The 26,115-nt window shown below is 38.4% G+C and overlaps 3 protein-coding genes across 6 annotated transcripts; 1 reads left to right on the forward strand and 2 right to left on the reverse strand.

Moving 5' to 3' along the window:
• Positions 1-413: 413 nt before the first annotated feature.
• LOC137936966 (cleavage stimulating factor 64) lies at positions 414-4,596 on the forward strand. The gene is made up of 7 exons (XM_068781951.1): positions 414-598; positions 688-765; positions 2,707-2,745; positions 2,829-3,368; positions 3,471-3,563; positions 3,941-4,126; positions 4,211-4,596. Exons 1-7 carry the CDS (start codon positions 506-508, stop codon positions 4,331-4,333), a joined length of 1,152 nt encoding a protein of 383 aa, XP_068638052.1. The 5' UTR covers positions 414-505; the 3' UTR covers positions 4,334-4,596.
• Positions 4,597-11,185: 6,589 nt separating this feature from the next.
• On the reverse strand, positions 11,186-13,828 carry LOC137937493 (zinc finger protein STAMENLESS 1-like). Its single transcript, XM_068782550.1, has 5 exons — positions 13,809-13,828; positions 12,837-12,961; positions 12,493-12,624; positions 12,295-12,382; positions 11,186-11,875 (listed from the first exon to the last, which is right to left on the reverse strand). Exons 1-5 carry the CDS (start codon positions 13,826-13,828, stop codon positions 11,413-11,415), a joined length of 828 nt encoding a protein of 275 aa, XP_068638651.1. The 3' UTR covers positions 11,186-11,412.
• Positions 13,829-19,043: 5,215 nt separating this feature from the next.
• Positions 19,044-25,695, reverse strand: LOC137936083 (caffeoylshikimate esterase-like). Of its 4 annotated transcripts, none has more exons than XM_068780622.1 (9): positions 25,548-25,695; positions 25,179-25,376; positions 23,586-23,615; positions 23,036-23,162; positions 22,811-22,957; positions 21,383-21,513; positions 21,159-21,296; positions 20,776-20,874; positions 19,044-19,672 (listed from the first exon to the last, which is right to left on the reverse strand). In XM_068780622.1, exons 2-9 carry the CDS (start codon positions 25,317-25,319, stop codon positions 19,445-19,447), a joined length of 1,041 nt encoding a protein of 346 aa, XP_068636723.1. In that variant the 5' UTR covers positions 25,320-25,376; positions 25,548-25,695; the 3' UTR covers positions 19,044-19,444. The 4 variants fall into 4 exon arrangements, with proteins under 4 accessions (XP_068636723.1, XP_068636722.1, XP_068636721.1 ...); XM_068780621.1 differs by having other exon boundaries at positions 21,159-21,257; positions 25,179-25,384; XM_068780620.1 differs by having other exon boundaries at positions 25,179-25,384.
• Between the last annotated feature and the right edge of the window lie 420 nt (positions 25,696-26,115).

A 26,115-nucleotide genomic window follows, 5' to 3' on the forward strand; every position in this document is an offset into this window, starting at 1 on the left:
ACCTAGTTACACCCAATTTCTTCTAAAAATAATATTATTTTACTTATTTATAATAATATTATTATTTTATTTTTTGATTAAAATTGATGCAAAACTCATAACAACATCGATCATTAATTGGCTAGAAAAGAATTAATAAAAATAATAAGAAAATTTTAAATCATTTAATTCGAATTTAGTAATTTGATTAAAAATTAGATTCACGTAAGAGGTCCCTAAAATAATTAATATTTCTTTAGGAAATTATCTTTTAATTTATTAATCGCGGGCAAGGAATCATGGCCGTAATCTTTGGTGGTGAGCCTGTTAACCGCAGAAAACGCCACCCGACGTCCGTCTCGAATTACTTTCCGTTTTCTAGTAAATCCTTCTCACTGTTTTATTTATTTATAATTACTCCCATAGTTCAAAGTTCAGTCCCGCCGTTTCCATCGCATTAGTGTTCCCCGAAGAATTACCAAATCGCATTGCCCTTTCCTCGCTCGTCGAAGATTTCTCAGGAGCCATGGCTGGGAAGCAGATTGCCGGTGACAATTTGACATCTCAGCTTGCAGGAATGTCTAAGAATCAGCTTTATGATGTCATGTCCCAGATGAAAGTAAAGATCTTCTCTTCCTACAACTTCTCATCTTTTTATTTTATTTTCTTATAAATTCCATATTGTGGTTCTGATCGTCGCTCGTTTAGGCTTTGACCGAGCAGAACCAGCAGCAAGCAAGACAGATCCTCGTGGAAAATCCTCTTCTTACAAAAGCTCTTTTCCAGGTAATTGTTTTTCCTTTTTTTTTCCCCTCTTTATGATTTTTTTAATTTAAAATAATTTGTTGGTTTTGCAATTCGTAACTTTCGACTTTATATTTTGGAAATTGGGGTTTTGATGCTTGCCTTTATCTCGTAGTTTAGGGAACTAGGGTTTTATTTACCTCGCATCAAGACTAGTGAATTCAGTATTTGATCGGAATTTGAGGTGACAATACGAAAAGATAACATGCACCGATATATATGGAAGTTCTTTCTTACAGTAAAAGGATTTCAGAAATTTGAAATATGCAGAATTCTTTCTTATGAGTAGAAGGTATGGTGGTTGCTGCTGGAAAATCGTCTATCACAAGTTTGAAGCCAGCTATAAATTTCACGCTGCTTCTCGTTTGCTTGGCTGGAGATGCAACTCTGGTTGGTGATAGTAACCTTCATTCATCTCTGAATGATCAAATTATTAGTTGCCTCATGTGAAATGGTCACAATTCATCATTTACCAAGTACAACATTTATTGGGCTGTGAAAGAATAAATGAACATTGAACATTTGTTGTGCTGATCGTTCGAGCAAGAACAAAGATTTTTTCCTACCAAAGAGGAGATACAAGATGAGCTCGAGTTGATAACTCTTCTTATGAAGTTTTTGTCAAAGTCTTGCTTCAGCAATTAGATATCTTGCATCTTTTGCTGTCTTTTGTAACCATAGTTTGCTAGCTTTAAGGGCAGTCAGGGGCCGCCGGGTTGTTGGATTATCTTCTGCAGTTCTAGTGCCATTCCTACTTGGGCCACCTTGGTACTGTTGATCCAAGCGAGGCTAAGATCAGATTGGTTCTGATGGGCTTAAAGACTTTTAAGCAGTGCTTTTCTTCCAACAATTTGATATTTGAAGAGGATCCAGTGTTGGTGATCAGCTTGTGCAAGAAGATTGAGGATTTTCCATGGAGATTTAACCAAATGTTACAAATTCTTGATTTCATGTATTGTCTTCACATTGTTTGGTCTCATGTGTGTCAGTCAGTCAATGGCCTTGCCTATAAGCATTTTAAAAAGAGGGGTTTTTCCTTCAGCATCTTGTTGTGAATATTGGCACCCTCTCTTAGCTCTTTTAATCTTTGTTTTTGCTGTTTGATAAGTTTTTTATCCTTTAAAAATGCTGAATTACACTCCAAGTCACTCTGGCAAGTATTGGAATTCAGCCTTCCAGGTGAAGTTTTAAATTGGTTATTTCAGTGGTGGAGATGGACAAGTGCAATGCATCCATATAGCTGTTGACCAGAAAAAAATGTGATTCCTTTTCTATTTTTTCTTGATCAGCAATTGGTCTGACTTCATTATAGTCATAGTCTCATCGCGCAAACTGTCTATAAATTCCCAGAGACTCTAGAAAGTTTGTCAGACTCCTGGATTCTGTTCACAGTACGTCTACATTTGAAAGACATTTTCTATTTGGTGTACTTCATGAGCTTTACCTGGAAAAGTTTTGTTGTATAACATAAAAACTGTAATCTGAATAATCCAATATTTACGTTTTTGAGTGGTTAACATGTATTGCTATAATATGGATTTCTTCCTGAGGTTGTAGTGAGTTGATTATTCAAAAAACAGTAAAATTGTCTGTGTCAGACTTGTTTGACTGAGCATTGTCTTCTTCTTATTCTTCTCCTTTGGAGTATATTGGTGCTAACTTCACAGAAATTCATCTATTTTAATCCAAAGATGTGAGTTTCATGCATTTGTTTCTTTGTAAAGATGATCTAGTCAAGGGTCTTAATATTGGTTTTACTTTCTCAACCAAACATGTAATTTGGATGTGTCGTATGAGGTTACTCAGAAACCCTCTATTTAAACAAAAGGATTCTGGTATTGTGAACAAGCGAAGTCCTGCAACGTAGTGGGCCTTTTGTTTTTTTAAGTGGATTTCTGATCCATTTGTGGTTTATGCTATCAGGCGCAAATAATGCTCGGAATGGTGCAACCTCCTCAAGTGGTTTGCTTTCAACTTTCTGCTGATTTCTGTTAGTTTTATCATTATCTGGATGTAAAAGCTAAATTTTCCTGTACATTGTTTAGATGCCAAATGTTCAGCAAACATTATCTCAGGCTTCTCAACAACAACCACCTTTACAGCCCGGCCAGCCCACAAGTGTGCTTTCTACTCAAGCAGTTCCTGGTCAGTCTGTTCTTGCAGGTCAACCAAGCTCTTCCCAGCTCCAATACTCATCAAGGCAGCAATCAAGTCAATCTTTTCCATTTTCAACTGCCTCTGCTCCACCCTTGACCCTTCCCTCTCAGTCAGGTCCACAACATTCCAAGGGTCACTTAGGTGCACAAATATCCTCTACATCACTTCCGCAGCTTTCCCAAGTTCACCATCCTCCTGTTGCCCCACATTATTCTGCTACTCCACAGTCTTCTGTTCTTCAACCTTCTATTTCAAGTCAGTCACAACAACAACCTTCGCAAGCCCCTGGAATACACCTTCAGCCACTGCAGCCACCACAACAAAGGCCCACTTCGTTGCAGCCATTTTCACACCAGATGCATTCACAAGTGAGTCCCAGTGTAGGATACCAACCGCCTCAACAACTCATGTCACAACCTATGTTTCATGTAAGTTGGGCTAAGATTAAATCTAGGAATGTGCAGATTATTCTTGGTTCTGTTAATATATGTCCCATCATACAGAAACTTATAGCTCTCCATATATTTCAGTCAGGTGTCAACCCTCAAGCTGGTATGGGCTCTTCATTCCCCCATGGGCAACCACCTCTGCGCAGTCAACCACCGCCTCAACAGCTCTATCAGGTTTTACATATAGCCTCTTTCTGTTTTTTAATAACATCGCTCTTTACTTATGCAAACTGATTTGTGATTCTACATCCTGTTATTCAGTTGGTGTTCCTGTGACTCCACTGGTTATGTCTAAGATATTAAATCTACTGGACCGCTTTAGTGTTACTTTGCCTGAAAGAATTGGAATTACGATTGTTGCTTCTTGAAAGGAGCCAATTTTATCTTCCCCCTCCCTAATATTTGTGTATGCCTGAAGCTTGTACCAATTGTTATGGTGTGTCTTCTACCAATTTTTTGCGACGTGGAGGAATCTGTGGTCTAGACTCTTTACTTAACGGGGTGGGTTCACTCTAAGCTGATTTGTGGCTTAATCACGTTGAACCTTTCAGGTAGGTGGACGTGGGGCAGCAGAATACAGCAGTAACCAAGGAGCAAATTCAATGCAGTTGGATAGAGGAGCTCCTTGGATGTCTGGACCATCAGAGAGTTCAGCTGGTGGAGCACATTTACCTGGTCCACCACCATTGGTTCCAGCCCAGATGGCCTCTAGTGTCCAGCATCCTCGACCTCCACAGGTAAGTTTCTCAGCTTCTACTCAATACGTGGGGTGTCTTAAGCTTGGTTCATACATGATTTCTGCTTTGATCATTGATTTCCAGTTGACGCCTGAGATGGAAAAGGCTGTGCTTCAGCAAGTGATGAGCCTTACCCCAGAGCAGATTAATCTTCTCCCACCAGAGCAACGGCAGCAAGTTTTGCAACTACAGCAGATGCTTGGGTAGCGGCAATTGAGTGATGATGCATTGGCTCGAGAGCAGGTAGAAGAGTTTGGCTGGTCTAACTTGTTGTACGGACGAATGTAATATTATGGCTTAGAAATAGCCATGCATAATGTGTTAGATACGCATGGCTGACCTGAGAGAAGTTGGTGGGGATGGTTACTGACCCTTACTGTAGAGTCTGGGATTGTTTTAGTTTGATTTAACTGTGATTGTCTGCGCTAGTGGTGTCTTTATATATACATGTTGTTTCCCCTCGGTCCTTTATGAAATGGAAATCATTCGTCTGAATCATACTGGTTTGCGTCTAATTGAGCTTCTAAAACTGCAGGACCGATCTGTTTGGAAGTCTAAGCGCTGCGACTCGTATCAATAGATAATGGTGGATGATGTGTAACTTGCATTAATTACAGTATTTATTTCAGCAAAAAGCAAATAAGAAATGAAGTATTCTGTCTGCTGTCGAAACTTTTGAGCTCAGGGATCAAGGTTGCCCCTCGAGGCGTTGGCAGGCGGACTTTCTTTCAGTCTCTCTCTGATGCCATTAGAAGCTAGAAAAGGGTATGCTTAAATATTCAGATGGGCCGTTGAAGGTAAAGCGAAAACCAGATGGGTTAGCAACACCTTATGAACTGTACGTGATCAGCTCGACTAACAGAACGGATTAAGTCTAATGAAGATCTGTTGATCCTAAGCACGAGGGAGTAAGTGGGGACCATGATATTTATGATCACTATCACCTTTTATCAAAACCTCTCAGTGCAAGTCGCAGTATGTTCAACTTTGATACCATTTTTCATAAAGGCAACAACGACCCCTTGTGGCACCTATAGCTTGCTAGCTAAAACCATGGGCAAACCTTACTCTCCAATAGTAATAAGCGGTCCAACACAGGATTGGAGGGACAGAAAATAATGAGAATATGCAACTAAAACAAAATAAATAATTCAGTACATATTATATATCATACAGTAGAAATAGGGACCTGTAAAACATGAAGGATTTCAAATAATATTTTTTCGATGTATTCTTCTCCGCTTATGAGGTAATTTATAAGACATTACATCCTTATTTTAGGTCTAATTTAGATCCTAAAATCAAGGTACAAAATCACATATTAATGAAAATGATTAGTTTTCTATAATTAGGCTAATATACATTCCATTACAGTCTGCACATAGGACCCTCATACTTAGTATTGACATTTTAGAAAAAAAATCCTTTTTTTATTATTTCACTAAGAAAAAAATTTTCTCTTATTGTTTCATGTCGGAGAATATACATTATTGTCTTTTTAGAAACACAAGAAAACTATCTCACACAAAGACGTAGTAAGATCTTAATTGATCATAAATATTAATTTAATAAATTTATTACCGATATTTTTAGTGTAGTAACTCAGTGACCCTGTGAGGTGATTGAGTTTGGTTGAATCTGATTCAACCAAATTTTACTAATGGATGCTCAACATTATATGTCAAAAAATGGAGAGAAGATCTTTCTTTGGGTACTTGATTAGATTAAGTACAATCGGTGGTCTTATTTTACGTTTGATAACATCGGATACCTTTAAAGGTAATTTCTTTTTGGAATTTCTAATATACCACCACCAATTTAAAGGTATTCCTTTCTAGAAAGACATCTCAAATTGTAGTTAGAGGAGCAAATCATTTTGTCTACTTCCAAGAACTAAAAGAGGTAAAGAAGAATATCACCATGATAAAATGGCAAGAATACCTCGCCAATCCTTAGAAACATTGAAATTGATAGGAGATATTGTTGGGTTGATCTTAACTTGATCTAAGACACACTTGTTAGCTTTCCCAAGGGCAAAATCATAATTTTGAGAAAAATCTATAAACTTTAAAGTTATTGATTAAACTCAAAATGTGGATATTATGAATTTTCATAATAGCTTATAAATAATTATCTTAAAATATTTTTTAAAATTTTTATTAGAATTTTTTATTTAAATTATTATGAAAATTAGGGCCAATGGGTCTCACATGTTTGGACTCCTATTTGGGATCAAACTCAGTTGTTAGGAACACCTGAACAAGATAAAGTTTGAGTATGAGTGAAAAATGGAGATATAGGAGGAATCCTTGTTAGAGTCAGATAGGTTGGTTAGACCAATATTCAAATATTGATAATGCTTTTCTTTGGTATCTACCATTTGAGTCTCCCAATTTATGAAACATTTTTACCAAGAAAGAGTTAAGAAATTAAGTAAATCTGGAAGATGTTTGTCACCCCACTCCTTGCCTAAGAGGATGAAGGCTCTTTGCCTACCTCTAGTCAATGGGAGAGGGAGTTTCTCCTTCCACCCTCGCCTGCAACTCATTTTTTAATGAAGGTTACGGAAGATGATACCTTTAAATTAAACTCTAATGTAAGCTTTAACAACAATTATAATATAAACTTTGAAGGCACCTTTAGAAAGTTGGTATAACGTTATTCTTCTGTGATATCATCCTTCGGTATCATGGAGAAACAAAAGAGAGAAACGAGGAAGGAAGAAAAACAAAAGCTAGAGTTAACATCTGACTTAGATTCAAGTATCTTTCACAGTTGGATTTAATTACATGGATATAAAGAGCGGAGTACAGATTTTTTTTTTTCAAGTGGGGTATAAACTGAGCTGTTAAAAAGTTATTTCCAAGCATATCAAACCGATGAAAATACAGAACAGACTACAGACCAGAAGAAAAAAAAAACGGAGCTTTGTTTGTTTTTTGCGTTGTTCTGATCTACATATAAAATGGAGCGTAGGAGTAGGTCCTATGGAAAACGATGTGTCGGATTCTTTAGCTTCCAGCCTCCAGGTATGCCAGAAGTAGAAAGGACGGCTGACGAACTCAATAAAATCAGCTCCTCCCTGTTATATATCTCATGTTCTCTCGCTTTCACCAGACGAGAGCAAGCGAGAGACCGCATTTACAGAAATAAGTGTTTAGTTTTCCTTTTTATTTTAGTTTAATTTAATGGGTCTTCTTCTCAAGGGAGATTCGAGTTCTGTAACGTTAAGATCTCACTCAATGCGTCTTGTGCGTGGAAGGAAGAACGATAAATATCGGTGCGGCTTTCTAATAGCAGAAACGCGTGCAATGCATATATATAAACCCTAGAGGGAGATGGTAAAAAGCTGCTCTGAGTTTGTAACTCAGAGAAGAGGTAGCTGATTTCGGTACGGGGAAATGGCTATCGAGTGCTATGCTTCGTCTGTGATCTAAATAGTCGCTTTGTTGTGGTTGACAATGCTCAATGGATGGTAGGGAGCAGTTTGAGGATCAGTCAGGCCTAGGCTTCAGCGGGAACTACTCTCGCTCTAAAGAGTTTGAACAGGACAAACATTTCGATCCATAGGCAACAATGGCTTGCAGAGGTTTGCCATCATTTATGAAAGTGTTGGAGTCTTCCCCATCGCCAGGTACATATGACATTTAAACGTATTGTAGGGGATCAAGCGAAAGTTCAATTCATAATAGCCTTTTAACTTGTAAAGTACTACTCATCCTTGGTTTCTTTTCCTACTATTTTATTTTTTTGTTGAAATAAAGATTATTTTACTCGTCTCTTTCACCGTTGAATTCTGAACTGAGTTCTGCACATAAGAGTCCCAGGTTCTGATCAGTTACCCATTCAGTTTGAGCTTAACATGACGTTTCATGAGAGACTCCGCAAAAAGTTTCCTGCAAAAGCCGCAGTAATTGAGCCTATTCAAGTCGACTGGGAAATTACTAAGGGTAAATTTTTGGGTGTTCAGCCGCTAAATCAGAATTTCCGGCAGTGACCTGTATCTCCTGCGTTTGCTATGAGATCTAGCCTGGCCCCGTCGTTGTTCTTGTTGGGCTGCGCCAAGCAAGTGTTCCTCATTCAGGAGCAGGAAGAAGACTAGACTAGCATCTGCATGTCGCTCGAGAGTCGAGAGAAGTGGGACTTAACGAATCGGGATTCACCCCAGTACTTGCGCACGTATTGACATGACTTGGCGCCATTCGACGGAGAAGAAGAAAAGTGAAAGGATAGCTGACAGCAGCCACTGTAAAATGCTACTTGTTCAAAGTTGGCTAACATAACCTATGCTTTTCCCTTTTCAGCGCCGGGAAAGCAAACCTATCAGGCAGAAATGGGACAAATAAAGCTGCATATAATTACGGTCGATTATTTATAATGGCACAGGCGCTTTCCCCCTCTCCTTGCACAAAGGAGCTCGAAAAACACAGAAAAAAAAAAAAAGATGAAGATGTAAGGGATTTCTTGGCAGTAGAAGCACGTTACGGAATCATTACGATGAACACCAATGCGTCTAAAATCAAGCAAAAGAATAGAGCGAAAGGCCCTTGGAGGCTTTCTTTTTCTGATCGTTCGTGCTGCTGGCGATACATCTTTAAAGCGTTCACTTTTAAGAGTCATGGACATTCCCCTTTTTGTTTGCAGTAAAAGTCGACTCGGTGGCGTTCTACTTCACCGCGTGCTTATGATCTAAATTTTCAGTGAAAGACAATTGCCTGCAGCGCTCACTGGATTGGTTCATCCGTTTATCAAAGCTCTCTCTCTTCTTTCTCTCGTAAAGAAGGAACATGTGTAAATTAATGCATCTACGCAACGTAGATGAGTCTCGAGCCATTCGAGAAAGCTACAAGACGTTGCTGCCAAAAAGTGCTTAGCGTGAGACTTTTAAGCTCGAACGGGAGGCTTTGAGCGGAGGGGAAGAAGATGAAGCTGTATTCTGTGAGAACATTTACAGAGAAATCATTACCCAAAAAAAGAAAAAAACAATGAACAACCGCTACTAAACATTTTTATTGTACTGATCTTCTATCAGAATTTGATCCGATTGCACCTCAACAACATCTCATTCATGAAAAAGAATTCTTTCTTCTTAATTTATGCTAAACTTAGTAGAAGCCACATTGTCTAAATAATCAATAGTAGTAATATCATCAGTACTAAAATCTTTTTACGAAAGGGTTAGCTATGTTAATGTCCTCCATTATAGTTAATCTTATGAAGCATGATTTCAATATTTAAGTCTTTCTCTTGTTTGGTGTTCATCTAACATCAAGAATTTTACAAACTAGTGTACTAATCAGAAATGGATATGATATTAGATTTCACAACCTCAAAAATAGAATTGAACTATTGGAATAAGTCAAAATGGTCTTTGAATGATGAAGAATCCAATTGAAGCGATGAAACGAAGTAAAAAGACAGAAGCAACCACTGTGGGCTTTTTTTAACCTCATTCTTTGGCTGCTTCAACATGCAAAAGATGGAGATGCCCGTCTTATGATGCGTAGAGTTGATCGGAAATCTGGTGAAAGAATAAGAAAGAAGCTTCAAATATTGAAGAAAAAACTTGGCTTATGCAAAAGCGACTATATCATAGGCCATTTAATCAACTGGTCCATAATGACTTTCACAGTGCTTCAGCTTATGCAATTAATACTACTATGTGAGTTTGAGGGGTCAAAACCAACCATTATGAAAACTTCAAAAAGCGAAACAAAAAACATTTAAAGAACACCAGTTAGCACTAGTGATACCATTACGACCCCTTTGGAATGACAAACATGACCGAAAAGGGTCCCCTCCCCCATTCAATTTGTCCACTGTTGCCATCCTTAAAACCCTCACTACTCGAAGACTATCTTCTTATTATATCTTTGCAAACTAGACTACATGGTGTAACTCAGAATCTTGCAGCATCCAGTTCATGGTTTCTTAGATATTCCTTCTGCAATTAAAAGCTATTTCTTCTTTGTTTGTTTCCTCACCTGACGTTGTCACCGGCTTTGAAGTATATACATAAATCGGATGAAGAAATTGTAGTTGTCGAAGAGTACATCAACTAAGTAATGAAAACTACTGCCTCTGCATCGAAGGCGTATTAAGGTACGGTGATTGGGGCATTCCAACCACCAATGATCTGCAGAAGTTGCAGAATTTCTTGAACCATTGCCTTCTGAAGCCGCTGACGATTTTGGTGGAGCATTGATCACGCAGCATCTTGTTTTCTAGTGCCTGAGGATGATGTGACAATAATCTTTTCAGTTGCGTAACTGGTACTAGTACACACAGTTGCGTAACTGTTGTGATTTTCTTCTGCTCTCCGACTCCAGCAAGTTTACAATTGCATCTGCCGGAATTAAATGTTTCTCTCACGCTGTCGTCTGCTTCAAGTTTTAGAATCGGTGATCTCAAGTAATTATTAACAGGATCAAGTGAAGGATGAAGATGAAAGAAAGGGTGCATTAGAGAAGAAAAAAAAAAACACTAATGGTAGGAGGAAGCAGTGGTCCCCTTCAGGTATCCCCCGGATCGTGGTTCCTTTATTCACGCAAATTCATGTACCAAGTACAAATATGAACCAGACTGTAGGCGAGTAATGGAATTAGGTTTCTTTCTCAATGCATGAATGGATTATAGAATTGCTCACTCCGGGAGTTTGAGTAGTCTGAAAGATCCACACCGCATACAAGGAGGAATTTAATGATCGATCTAATTCGGGAAGTAAAAAGTAATTACTAGGGTTAGATCCGCTGGGAGCCCTATTCAGGCTTACTAACAAAAGAGTCATGGAAATTTAAAAACCTTCTCTCGACTTTTCTCCAAATGTGCAAGCACGGTATGATATTTCCGTTGCGTGAAATAAAAGATACCCGATACGTTTTGAGAGGGTGGAGAGGCTTTAGGGTTTCTTATTGGCTCGCACTGGCGCCTGAGGTCAAAATGATATAAAAAGTAAAAAGTGACAGCAGTACTCGAGAAGAAAGCCAAAGTATGATCAGTCAAGCAAAAACAAACTCGACTTGTTTGAAAATAAAAAGGAGAGGCATCTAACTCCTTGTCCATCTGCTTCATTCATCTCTTGTTTTCCTTTCACCACCCATAGTACACAAAAACCAGAAGAAGCAGCTCAAAGCCAAAGTAGCGGATGTGGCAAAAGCTGCCAGACCCGTCTGTCCTACCTGTAAAAAGGAGGGTTTCCACTTTCATGAGATCACTCTTTTGTCACTTGGTTGAGTTCACATTGAGGAATAGCTTCCTCCACAGCAGAACTTCCACTTTCACTCGTCTTAAAAATCGTCACGAAAACGATGGATCGAAGGTGGCTCGAGTCCTTGCTCCTCCGGGTAGCTACAATTCAGACTTCCTCCACTAAACCGGCCATGGGGCCCTCCACCTCTGGTTGCCGATGATGCCGTCCCTCGCATCCCGTCTGTGGTACTGAACCCATGAGCGATTGGGGCGCCCATGCATGTGTAATTTGGCTCTGCACCGTAGCTCTGATGTTGATGGTGGTGAGAGCTGTTGGGGACAACATGGCCGATGAAATAATCCGTCACTGGTGCCGGATAGGAAGATGGGTAGGAAAGAAGGCGGGAAGAGGATGGGTACATGTAAGGCTGAGGTGGTGGAAGGATGGAAGGAGAGGAAGGGGAAGGGAGTCTTGTGTAGACTGTCCTCAAGGGCAGAGATGGATCTCCCATCACTCCTCGCTGGTGGAAATTTCCAGATGGGATGGTTTGGGCGCTGCACCTGTAAGATTTAACACACAAAAAAAAAAAGGCGATTTAGTTTCAAAGATGTACAAGACAAAGAACAAGACGATTTCTTCGTGTGGATCACGAAGGAGGCCTAGAACTAATTTATAAAGTGGACACGATATCCTGATTCACTCTTTTTCTTTTTCCTTGTTCAGGCTTTCCTGCTTTTCTTTCTTTTCTTTCTTTTCAGCCTCAGGAGAAAGAGCGAGCTAGAGCGGCCATGGAGCTGTCTACTTTTCTGTGAGTTTTGTCTTAAGAAAATGATAAAATCGAAAGTAATCTACTGGGAGGCGGAAGTATGAAAAGGGCAAAGCAGGATTTGCAGTTGCACTCACACCAAGGATGTTTTATCTATAAATAAATGAGAATGAGCAAGAAGAGACGGGCAATCCTTCTTTTTGGTTCCCATACCCTAAATGAGAAAGAGGGCCTTGCGCTGCTAGGCTTTCGTTGCTGAAGACAAGCTGACGAGCTCGATTTAGAGTCTCCGTCTCTCTCTCTGTCCCCACAAACATCAAAACAAAGTCAAATTGTTTCAACTGGAAATGATAATATTGTTCTAAAGACAAAGTTTCTTTGGTATTATATTTTAATACTTTTATTTCTTGCCTTGGCGATGGCGGTTCATGTGCCCACCAAGAGCTTGAGATTTGCAGAACTTGAGAGAGCAAAATCGGCACTCGTACACCTTCTCGCACTCGTCTTTTCCTTCCTTTCCTCCACTTTTCTTTTTCCTGTGCCCTATCATACCTCAAAAATAACAACTCCCAAGTAAAAAACGAGAAAGAAAACCAGGCACAAACTAAAATTAGGAAACATCTGTAGAACAGGTGACCACTTTCTCCGTCAGGAAAATTGTAGAATAAACTGAAAATCAATATACTGTTGAAAAATATTACAACCCTTTTGCTGAGCTGTGTAAAATAGCATATGCACTATGGAAAAGCTCTTACTGTTTGAATCCGAAGCTTCTGCAGACGCCGTCGAACTCTCCTCCAAGACCTGTTTTCCTTCTCTATATCTCTCTCCGTACTCTTCCGGGAGGTTATTAAGGTCTAAAGGGCTCCCCTCCTCCCTCCTGCCAACAGAAAACACATAAAAACGAAATGGGCAAACGAATAAAAGAAGATAAGAAGAGTGGTAAGAAGAAGAGAGCTTACATCGGCACCTGGAGAGAGGTGAAAGCCCGAAGTAAATAGAAAAGGAAGACAGTCGGAGAAAACAAAAAAATTTGTAATTTAGGACTGCAGTTGAGACTGAAATGCAAAAGGGCCTAGTGAAATGGTGGGAGGAGAAGGAAGGGTTTTGAAAGTTCTGTATCAGTTCTGCCTGGCCATCAAGAGACACTGAGACAGTATATCTCTCTCTTACACTTATCTTATGGAAGGGCAAGACTGTAGAGACATCGATTCTCGGGATTGCGCAAGTAATCTTGTTCTTTCGTTAGGGTGAGAAGGAATGAGAGGGACGTAACGTTTCTCTTAGGAAGCCTATAGCTTCTCTAGACCCTACACAGCCTACTTCTACAACTGCTAGTAACATGCCCAATGATAAACGAATATTATATATAAATCAAGATAAGATTTTTGTAAGAAATCTTTGCACAAGAAAACGTGCGATCAAATTTTTCCATGTCCTTTTTGAACTTTAACATTAAAGCATGTCTGGATGAGCGTAGAAGACTTATTCAATCTTGGCAATAAAGAGACGCCAAACCTTGCAAGATCCTGTGCTGTTACTAACTGGAGAAGGGCATGGCTACGGCTGTAAGCTACCTGTCTATGTTAAAAGCTTCAAGGGTACCTGGGCCTTACCTTGGATGGAATTGTTGCTATCGATCGATATCTGCTACCCTTCTTCTTCTTTGATCTAGTCTAATAACCCATCTGCATGGTAATGGTAATCGCTTGTCTCCAAGACAATACCCTGACAGTCCAAGGGTCATTAGGGCTCAGATACGACACTGCACTGATATAAATTGCACTTCTCTTTCCATCCAACGAGCATCTTTAATGGGGGGGGCCGAGACGTTGTGCTGACTGTACATTTTGGCTGACTTTGTGAGTGTGATGTGGTCTGGGTTGATGGAGGCAAGCGACATTTTCTCTTTAACAACCTAGAGAAGCCCCAGAGGAAAAGACAGACGCCCAACAGTGTCACCTGTGGAAATGGAAAACGGGATGTAGCTCAAATTGAACGATAAATACTCCTAGTGACTGATCCGCAATATTTAAGGCCTTCTTCTTCTGATAAATTAATCAGGTCGTTCATTCATTGCCGTCTCATATTTAAGCACATATCAAGATATCTTATTGAGTCTTCCCCACCACCACTCTAAAACATTAGAGAGAGAGAGTGAGACTGAATTATTTCAATTATGTCAAGCCTTACAACTCTAATGTAATCTCCAGTCATATTTACAGCATCTTATTCCAGGTTCTTAATTTGACAGAAAGAATGAAATGGGAGACACGATTTCCCAAATGTTTACTCCTAAACAGTATTCATCCCATATTATGCAGCTTAATTGCTACAAGCATTTTTGTTTTTATTGGAACTTTGATAAGTTCTATTTAACGTTTTGTGGCAATCTGCATTGATATGTCTTATCAAAGGGTCAGGATAGTTACCTGAGCACGAGCACAAAAATCCCCTATTGTACTGCCAAGACGTCCAAAATGCAGACCACTTGTATCTGCTGAACTGTGTCTTAAGCAGGACGAAGCAATGAAGCAAAACGTATAAAAATAGCCCGTTATGCCTCTCACCTCCTTGTTTTCTGTTCCATCAAGAGGTTAGTTCTCGGAATATCTTGCTGGACTGTCTGCGCTGACTGTAAGGGAAAAAAGTAACTACAGTAAACAGTTCTAAGATAAGCTCCAGTTACTCCGTCCGAGAGCTAAAGCTCAGTAACTGGTGTCTGCTCTGAATTTGAGATGGTTCGAGCTTCCTGGGGGGTAATCGCAGAATTTGAATGGTCCTGTTAATTAGGATCTGAGGACATTGTTTTTGCTACAGACAACAACAATCACTAAACCAGTTTCTAATTAAAGAAGTATAAGTAATAGCAACTACAACCACAGGTATTACTTTGGGCGGATTCCCGCTGCAGGTTAGAAAAAATTTCCTTTGAAAAGATCTCGTGCTTAGATAAATTTTCCGTCAGAAAATTAATCAATAAGAAACTATTCAGTAAGTTTGGTAGTCGTTTGTCTTTGTATTGGAAAAAGATAAAAATTAAATTAAAGCTTCAATGATGCCTTGGTAACAACCTGGAAAAAGATATAACATGTAAAATTTCTTTGTGCATTTGTTCTAAGTTACCTTAATTTCATTTTTTTAGGCTGTTCTCAAAATGAGTAATTATGTAAAATTGACTCTATTGCTTCCTCTGACCTTTTTATACCCAGTTGCAGATAAAAGATTATAAGGTTTTATTTTTACTTCAGAAAGATCGAGATTGACCAGGTAAAAAAATTTACAGAGACACGAAACCATTCCTTTAATAAGAAAGAGATGTAATTAAAGATGCATGAAAATATACATAAAATGCAGAATGATCATCAAGGAACAAACAATAGTATCCAAGGAGGTAGATTGGAAGTGCAAATGTATACTTCTATAATCACTGGATCTGAAATTATTAGAATCGGAACCTATAAGGAGGACCTTGTTGGAAATAAACGATTTCTTTAAGGCTCTGTCTCTCTCTGTTTAACGTCTCTGTAACTTTCTGAATTTTCTCACAGAGACGGAAGAAGAAGAACATCTTCTATAACTCTCTTTGTATTATTCTCTATCTTCTTTTTATCGTTTTACATGGTTTACATAGGTATTTATAGATAACAAGAGTAAATAAACACCACATGATTCTCTATTACATGGCAAATTCATTTTCATACATGTTTCTGTTTCTTCAAACTTCTTTGCCATCTCAACGGCCTTATCTTTTGAAAACCAACTAAGCTACTGACTTATCTTTTAATCTTGAAGTTTCCTTAAGTTGGGCTTGGATCATGGATCGTGGATCAAGTTTATGATCCAACATCCCCCTTAAACTTGATCTTTAACTCCAAATAAATTCCTTAATCTACTGAAGTTTTTACTTCCTTTTGTACTTTTCTTTATAAGTTTGCAATTTTCTTTGGAGTTTCTCGATCATCATTTCTTCCAAGTCTTTGGTTTCTTTCATCATCACAACGATATGCAGAGTATCTTCTCACATCTTCTTAACTTTTCATCATTTCTTTAAAGACAATTGTTACTCTAAACTAGTCTCAGATGCCTTCATATGTAAGGATTAAAATTCACCTCTTGGAAACAAACCTTCTTCACCTTCTAAGAGGTTTTCCACTTCTTCTAAGCCTCTCTGGTGGAGGTTGCACTTGACACCATAATCTTATCTTTGATAGATGAGGTACAAAGTTTTTTTTTTTTTTTCTCTTTCTTAAATCCTTCAAAGTTGTCTTCTGATCTTGTGTAAGAGCATCCTCTCATCCTCTCTTTCTGGATTGCTAAAGCCTTTTTCAATGATGCCCCAGACATCGTGTACTCCAAGAAGAGTTTTCATCTTGATACTCCAGTTGTCGTAATTATTGTTACTGAGTGTCAACACTTGGAGGGGTACCTGTCATATTTCTCAATAAAGAAAACTTTGGAAATTTGTTTCAAGTTTTACACCTTATCATATCGAATTTCTCGATGATATGAATCCAACGCCTCCAAAATCACTTCAATTGGACATCAAATGAGCTTTTACGGGCCACAAGAAGATTGTTGAATCAACTCACTGAGTTGAACCGAACTGGCTGAGTTGAGTAAGAATCGGACGAGTTAAACCGCGGGAACCGTCATTTTAATGAATCCAGATCATGGATCATGGATCAAGTTTATGATCCAACAGACGTATGCCTTGTAGAATGAAAAAACAGACAGTCATTGAAGCTATCCTAGTACCTCTTGAGCACTATCTACGGGAAGAGCCGATCTAAGCGTTCAGGGTAATGCCAATTGGAACTTGTAGTTGCTCGAGTTGGCTTCTGAGTTGCCGAGTCTGTAGAGTCAACCTGGAGCTTCCAGTTATCTCAAATCCTTTTATAATGATTTCGTATAGACTACAGCGGAACAAATGTCCTACCGAATTGCATTTAGACTGGATGGTTGTGTTCTTGCTGTTTTTTTCCTGGAGATAATTAATATGCTACAGTGAACTGAGCTACTCTAGATAAACTAGCCCAAAAGGACTTGCGTGCCGGTTGTCCTCTCTCCAACGTTTGGCTTTATCTGTTGCACCGTTCGATCTTTGAGGCGTGAAATAGTATATAATCAAGGTAAACCCGTACCGAAAACCTCCAACTGCTGCTACTTACTGAAAGTAGCAGTGAATAGCAGCAGAGAGAGGGGGCTAGGTTCAATAGGCAAGAGAATGTTACGTCCCTCTCATTGTTTTCATCCAAAAGGAAGTGCGAGATCACTTACAGGAGTTGTGTGCATTTACTCCTGGTTAAAAATCACAATAACCGATGCTTGTTAAACTACTGATGGAGAACTTTCGAGCTCTTTTCTCTAACCACACCTGCACTGTATATAATGTTCGTAGAGAAATTTCAGTTGTATTCGAAGTGGTTTCTCTTTATTTCGTGTTTATTCAAAAGCGGAATACCCTCTACTTCGTTTTTCTGTTCGAAAATATTAATTTAGCGGACATCTTTGTTCATTCAAAGCGCTTGATTTTGAGTTCTTATCCTCAGCGAGAGAGAGGTAATTAGGTTGGTTTATTACTAGCCTCAGCGTTCTTCTGCGAGGCTTTTATCACAGCCTTCCTTTTTCTCGTTTCAAACGAAAGCTTTGCTTAGCCCATCACTGCTTGTTAGGTTCATGGTATTCAGTAATAAGTGCAAACCCCTATCTTTTTAAAGAAATCTCCATTCAGAACCCCTGAGATTTCCCAGGCAGACCCACATGAGCGGATGGTCTGATTCCATGCAACTTTGAGTCCACTCAGAGGTAGATACGAGAATGTCTTTCAAAGTAACGTCGTTTTCGGGATAGAAATCCGTCCGATTCATATTTATAAATTCAAGCATAAAGATAAGATATGTAAGGTATTTAATACACATTTCGAAAGAAATTCTAAATAGCTATGCGGCAACGGTGTCCTAAGAACTGAACCTAACCAGCTGGTTTGCCCCTTGAAACCGAACTAGAAGCATTTCTAGTTTTTTTTCAAGAACTAAATCCATTTTCCTCTCTGAACCAGTAAAGCTAAATCAGTTTGTGCATGCTACTGGGCGAACCACAAAATAAATGGTTATGGTTGAACAATCAAGCCTAGGCAGGGTAGCACTAACCCTAAAAACTAAAACTAACAGATAACAGATCTCACAAACTCGAGGGTTTTATAGTTCTAACAGGCCACGAACACACAGCACAAATAGAATAAAGAAATGGGCTTAATTGGTTTAGAACTTCAACGAGCTATCAGGAATCGTGAGTCTTAACATCACATTATTCAGCAGTTCCAACACTAAAGCTTGTATGGGATATTGGAATTCTAGGGAATGTTAGCTTAAATGTGTTTAAAGGAAACTTCCTTTATTTGGGAGGATTAGGTTCTCTATTTACGACATATCCTTCTCAGTCACAATGACACTGCCAAGACCTGAACATCTCGGCCTGCATTTCGATGAAAGAGAAATCAATCAATTGGACTATGATTTGCGTACGTCTATCTTTCCTGTCACCTGGTCCATATGTATTCAGGCCTCGGACCAGTTAATGCTAATCTAAGTTTTTAAATTGTGGAAGTTAAAATTTAATAGATAATTATAGTCAAAGCTATTAAAGCAACTTAGTAGAAAAATAAAAATTGTTTAAAAATCCTTAATTTTAAATATTCTATATTTTAGCATACAAAAGAAAAATATGGTTAAAACGAACCGAGCCCATAGAGAGGTTCAAACAAAAGAGCAGTGAGGGCTCCACTCTCGCTCGATTTTTGTAAAACAGAGCCCTATGTGGGTCCTTTTTTTTTTAATCTTTTTCTTGATAATTTTTATTAAAATTTTAGTAATCTTATTACCATCATAGTTAACGTGTATTTTGAAGTTAATCACATCGAAAAACAAGTATTAAAATTGTAATATCTAAGAAAACCGAAATAAAAAAATTACCCTTTAGTTTAATAGCATGATTCTACAGTTCACAGCAAAAGGGTAATAAAAATTGCCCTTTAGTTTAATAACCGAGCTCTAGTAAACAACTACAGATCAAGCTTGACCTGGATCAATTCATGAAAGCATCAGTTCAACAGGCGATCATCAGACTTGCCCAAGCACATCAATGCACCTGTTCTAAGAGCACATTTATTTTACAAGCAGCTGCCCAATCAGCACATACACTCGTTAGGTATCTAGGGTACAGCTTTAGGCAAACTAAAATCACTAGTAAATAATCACAATCATATTCGTATAATTCAATTAAAGTAAGAAATGAGTATCCTATGACTGAAGTCATAGAGATGAATGAGGTGGCATTGAAACTTTTGACTTCATTTAACTGATCAGTGTGTTCTAGTTATGACACTGTGCTCATCCAGCCAAGATATTATGTCATCGAGAACCTGAAATATCATCTCATCCGATTCACCTTCCAGAAGAGAGTGCCATGCATCTTTATAGAGGTGGAATTTCTTATCTGAACTGCGTGCCTTCTCATACAGGGTCTTACTCACTGATGGATCTGTTATAACATCGGCCTCTCCATGTAGGATTAAAAGAGGCAATGAAACCTGGAAATGAGACAGCTTCGCATCAGGGTAAGGTTGAAAGAGCAAACAAATTTAATCCTTTTATACACTAAACCTTGAAACCTCTTCCATCAAAATAAAGGGAATAAAAGCATGGCTACTACGTAAAGATCAAATATCTAATAAGACAGTTTTAATTGTTCCAATGACTCAAATAAAAACTAGGGGGTGAGGATGCCGTAAGCAGAAAATCATTAGCAAGAGAAACTAGAAAATCATGGCTCCAAATAAAATGACACCAGAAACGCATCTTTAGCACTATTCCTGGAGTCAAAGCTCAAAAAGTTCCTCTCTGCTCTCAAAGGGTAGCCACAGTAATGTGAAAAATGGACAGTCAAGAACTAGGCAGTTTGAGAACAAATGACTAGCTATCATCCTTTTCCTACAAAAGTCCACAGAAAAAACGAAATTGTCCATTTTGCTGATAGACCATTACCATGCACAAGATGCCGGTGTCTTTGACCTCTTGAAAGGTCAGACTTTTTCTTTTATCAATTCATGCAATATTGTGGAAATGAGAGAAAGAGATATAGAGAAAAAGAGTGAGATTCCAGAGGTGTTTGAGCGGCAAAAGCATACTCTAACAATGATTGCTTCGTAAGTCTATGGGAGGTAATGAATAAAGCAACTCGCACATTCTAATAATCATTAGGCAAGAGTCAAAGACCATATTTTCCGTCTGAATTTTCTCATCACTCTTAAATTAGGTGGAAGATCCTGGCTGTACTTTAGACATGTTTAGCAACGAAAAAGAAAAGAATCACATTGGTTTGGGATCATACCACCTAATAAAGTCAATCACTTAATTCATGGACATCAAGGTTAGACAATTTGAATTTGTCTTTTCATTGGTTAAGTTCAAGCATACTGAAAAGTTGAGGAGAGGGTGACTACTTGCCTGGGTTGTTTAGCTTAATAAAACCTTTTGATTTTTTTTTATGCAATAAACATGCAGAAATTTTAGAATAAAATTAGTGATTTAGCCTAAAGGAAACACTTTTAGAATCTGGGATCAAATCTATAGTTGAGATACCAGAGAGAGATAAGATCACAAAGAAACAAAAGAAAGAGAGGCACTATCATACTTCCTCCAAATGATTCTCAAAGTCCTGGGTGGTTCTGAGAAGCTCTACAGCAGTTCTCAACCGTGGCTTACTCTTGTATGCTACCACATTGTATTTTGTCTGCACCAGAACATCACATGCATATGGAAGAGTAAAAATAGATAAAGAAATTAATGATAGTCTTAAATCATAACATGCACTTTATGCAAAAGTGGACCAAGTACAACAGAAGTACAATGCTGATATGCGGCTTCAGTCTTTGGCTCAACGGCCACATGAGAGTTTTTCTTAAGTTGAGATCTTGGATCAAGTCTCACACAAGCTTGGCATGTCTTCAATGTATCAACATTCAAAAATGAAAGAAAAGAAGAAAAATAAGAACAATAATAAGCAGACAGACAAACCATCTTTCTCTTGTTCACATCTTTGAAGGCCATCTCAGCAAAATCCTTTTGTGGAACTAGCTTTCCTCTTGGAAAGAGTTTAGCCATGCCAATCAAAATCTGAGTCACCAGCCAAGGTGGAACCATATCATCTGCAATCTGCCACGAAACATTGTTCAACTGGTCCTCCATATCATAAAACCATAATATTGAATCAGCTAAGGTACAAAAGTTGGTAACATTACTTTGCACATAGGAGCAACAAGAACTGCACCATCCCATGCATGGGGTTGTTTCAAGTGCATCTTTAAAGCAACTGCTCCACCCATAGACTGCCCAAACAAGAAGCTTGGAAGACTTCTATATTCTGGATTTTCTGCCCTTCAAAGCAAGTCTACAAATATTCAGGAAAGGATAATTTCTCTTACAGTTGCAGTCATTTAGGTGTAATATGTAATCCACTCCAGTTTTTAGTCAATGAAATGAAGCAAACGTAGCATCTGTCACTAAGTGCTCTGCATTTTTGCAATCACCATCTGTGCTCATCCCTCTTATCCATTTTTAACTGCACGCAGAAAGTTCTGAGACCTCGGTCCCTATAATATTTTAAATATCCCCTCGGGTTGGCACCAAGTCCGGATAAAGAGGTGCCTACTGGCTCCCCCACTTTGCTCCTGAGGAACGAAATGTCCCCATAGATGTATATGATAGCCATGGTGGCCAGGAGAATTGTCAATTCACCAGATTGCCCTTACTAAATAGTGCAAACTTTGAAATGATAGTTAAAACCCCACCTTTAGACAGAGATAAGATTGTCAAGGTGACAGGATATGTTCAAGTGTTAGAATGGCTAATAGGAGATACAATTAAGAAAAAAACCAATTAAAAAATTCTTACTACTGAAAATGAGGTTGCCCATGGGATGCTATCATGTGTTCACATCTAAATGGAGCACTGGCTGTTTTTAGATTGATTCTAGAATGAAATGTAACTCACCACAAATTATTGGCTTCATAAAAACAACAATTTGTCTAGGGAACATTCATGGAAGCTTGATATCAGTCACCATTTGTTGAACATTATATTCAACCCTTTTAATCAATTATGTAGACATAAGTTAAATGAATTCTTCTCCAACATTATAGTCTATCTGCTAACTCTTTTGATGGGTTCAGCCATCTTCAAGCCTTCTCTCAAGAACTTTCATTTTCTTCCATATAAATTTCAGTCAAGGAAAAAGAAAAAAAAAGCCTTATCACTTTTTATGTCTTATAACCAATTTAAGTACACAATGAAATAGTAGATTACTTGATAGTATGTATAATATTACTCTTCCAAAGAAAAAAGTTCTTCTGATCAATGAAAATACCAAATAATGTCTTCATGAGTCTCCTTAACATCCCACTTTTTTGAATTTATAGTTTCATTCCACTATGCAAAAAATTCGCAATAGTAATGAAGAAAAGTAAGTCAAAATACTGGGATGTTTTCAAACAGAAAAAAGTAACAATAATATATCAAAATAAAACTAACAAGAAAATAAAGACCCATCAGAGTGTGTACAGTGATATTATCCAAATCTTACCTCTCCTGAACGAACTTATAATTAGTTAATTTCACTGTAATAGAATGAAAAAAGGCACATCAAGCATGAAATGAGTTGTATCCAAGACCTTTAATATTAGAGTAGTGCTCAGCAACATCATCAACAAGCCTGTCAAAGCTTGGGATAAAACCATGAAGACCTTCTGAGAGCCCAAATCCAGGGTAGTCCATTGCAAAAACACCAAATCCTGATGAAGCTAACTTTCTGGCTATTCCTGCAAGTTTTAATAATCATATCATACTTCTTTCTCAAATAAGTATTAAAGATTTTGCATATTAAGGAAGATACATGCCTTCGACGAAAAATGTGCAAGTATCTCCATAGCCATGGCAAAAACAAATAATGGCTTTAATTGGCAACTTCTCAGGAATCCAACTTTTGGTGAAAATCTCCAATCCTCTGGAGTTCACCTCATATGACTGCATCAATACCCTCAAAATGTTTAGTTTTGTTCAAGAAAGAAGTTTCAATGCATTCTTCTGCAGCTGAGAGGACAATATGCAAGACTAAAGCGGAGTATATATTAGGATAATTTCTTGTGGAGATTTGTTTCTGGATATAGACTAAATTGGCTAACAAGACATCTGCTTTGACATAGACAATAATGTCAAATATGTAACACACAGAATGAGCACATCTAGAGCAGGAAAAATAACAGCCAATATTTATGTAGACAGTTGAAGTCTACTTAATGGTTCCCAAGAAATGAGATCATGGATATGATGCATGACCTATGTTCTGGGAAATTGTGGACAGTCACCAAAGATCTTCAATTTTGCACCAAAATACTGCCCCAAGGAGAAGAAATTATACTGAGTTAATGAAGTTCAGAAGCTGTATACCTCCTTCATTCTAAGTCCTGTACAAGATGCCTGCAGAAAATCCAAAACCAAAAAATAATAATCATCTTGTGCTGCATCAGGGAATACAAAATTTAAAACACAGATTTGAAACTAAAACACTTCATACAAATTATGCCCCTTAATAAGTATGTCGCCATAAAGTCATAAGCTTCTTCGAGATAAACTCATGTGAAGGGAATTAACTTGCAATAGAAGAGGACAATAGAGAGGAAACAAATGTTTACCAGACTACCATACTTTGCCCAAGGAGACCATCCACATGTGAGAAGAAGAATACAGATTACAGTCCAACGATTCATATAACCAAAACCACTTAGATTTACCTCCAAATGACCAAATGTCGTTTTTTTTTCTTTTAAATCACCACTTCCTAATCTTATGTATGGAGCCATAGGCACAAGATGCAAACACTTCACAGAGCCCACAAACAGGAGCAATCACGAGGTGTGCTTTCATAAGGATGACTCTGCTAGATGCATGAAATGCATCTCCTGCTATTTTTTTGCAGAATACTTATTTCAGTAAATAACGTCATCATCCAAATAAACTTCCATATGTGAGTAATGACTTCATACTCTTAATAATGCTTAATACAGATGACAAGAATTTTACAAATCTGAAGTAATAAAAATCAACAGCCGCTCAAGAAAGAAAAAATTCTCTCATGAGGTGGCTAAATTTTCCCAAGATGCACAAAAAAAGGCTCAGGAACCAACCCTGTTTTAAAATAATCAACTGCCTTCATGATCAAATTAGATGATGGATTTGTTATAAATCTGCTCTCCCACCTTAGGAGTAACTCATTCTGTTAAAAACCTGCATCCTATTATTTTTATCTGCAATCTTGACTTATCTTAAGTCTTAGTTTCACTTAAGATTTTTGCTTTGGTGAACATACAGAGTTTATGCTTTAGGATGTGACTGAAGTGACTTGCTTGTAAACATGAATTCGGGAGTAAATGAAGATGGAACACCAAAAAAGAGGGACTTCGAGTTGGTTTCAAGTGAAACTTTCCTCAAAAGGCAAGCAAATTTACCAACTTTTCCCCTAAGTGGAATAGTTTATGGGATCTACAGGTCCCTCCCCTATTCTAAAACCAGGTTTCCGGCTTTCAGCAACATAGATTTTTGAATGAACTATGTAAGATAAAGTCTTTATTGCGCAGTGGTATCGGATTCCCGTTACTTATCGGGGGTTCAATCCGATACCTATCGGGCATATCGGTCGATGCTGTCCTTGTTTCGGCCTGAGTTGACCGAAATTTTCTCTTGTTGGTTAAGAGAGGCCTGAGCGATTGGGTGCTGTGATTATCAATAACTGGAATGGCCGTATCGCCGACAGGTATCGAGCAGGGTCAAATTCGATACCTGTCGGTGATACGGCCATTCCAGTTATTGATAATCAGAGCACCCAATCGCTCAGGCCTCTCTTAACCAACAAGAGAAAATTCCACTGAATCGAAGTAGTATATTACGAGACTACAGAACATCAACAATGAGAACAAAAACACTTCAACGGCTGATATAAAGAACCAATGAGAAGAACCAGAGAGGTAACGATTCTTCCTATACCTTGAACAAGCAGAAATCTATTCCCAACTGAATTTCCTTAAAAGCTTCACGAACTTTGCGCCTCTCGGGCGCCAGGTCGAGGTTACCATCTGCAAGCTTCCGTAACTCCTCGCTTACACCCTCCAGTCCCAAGTTTGCCATTAGCTGAACCGTCCTACTCTTCTTCTTTCGACAGTTCCCGCGCGTCCAGATCTCAATCTTAGAAACTACAACGAGTCAATGGTCTTCATACAGTCTCTTAAATGCCAAATAAAGGTAAGAGGTTAAGGGAGACGAACAAACGAGAAACGAGATGATGATACGATAAGAAAAGCATAAAGCAGGCGTCATGATTGCATGGTGATCTTGGTTCTGAATGAGGTTCCTTACCGAGGACGAGATCAGGCCGGCGAGTTTGAGTGAAAGCTGAAAGGTTTGACGCCATTGCAGGGACTTAAGGACTGAGCAGAAGGGATCTTGGTGAGGAGCCGCATAGAAGACGTGCGGGACAGAGGGAAATCCCAGTGGTTTGGGTGGTGTGACGCCATTTGTCACAGCTCCAAAGAACTTTCGTAGAGATTAGGACTTTTAGAGAAAGCAATGGAACCGTTAGATCCTGCGATAGAGATCGAGAGCAAGCCTTCCTGTTGTACATTTATTATATATATATCTTCGAGTTTTGCCTTTCTGAAATTTCACGAAATCCTCCACCCTCACAGACCATTATCGTTAAGCTTGACATCTGCGATAGCTATGGGAACATAACCATCTGATCGATTGATTGCTATAGAAAAGCACTTTAACGAGGAGATTGGGATGCCGTGGAAGGTTGATGATAAGTGAGTCATCGGATGTTTGAAAAAAGAGGAATACTAAAAATCAGTGTCATTAAATTTAATTCCTCCAATTGAGATATATTGTGTTAAATTGAGTATTTATAACCAAAAAAAAGTAGACA

This window comes from Aristolochia californica, unplaced genomic scaffold (genome assembly GCF_029961685.1).
Source record: "Aristolochia californica isolate CCGP_79_NKW_82.1479 unplaced genomic scaffold, dmAriCali1.0.hap1 SCAF_7, whole genome shotgun sequence".
NCBI classification, from domain to species: Eukaryota; Viridiplantae; Streptophyta; class Magnoliopsida; order Piperales; family Aristolochiaceae; genus Aristolochia; species Aristolochia californica.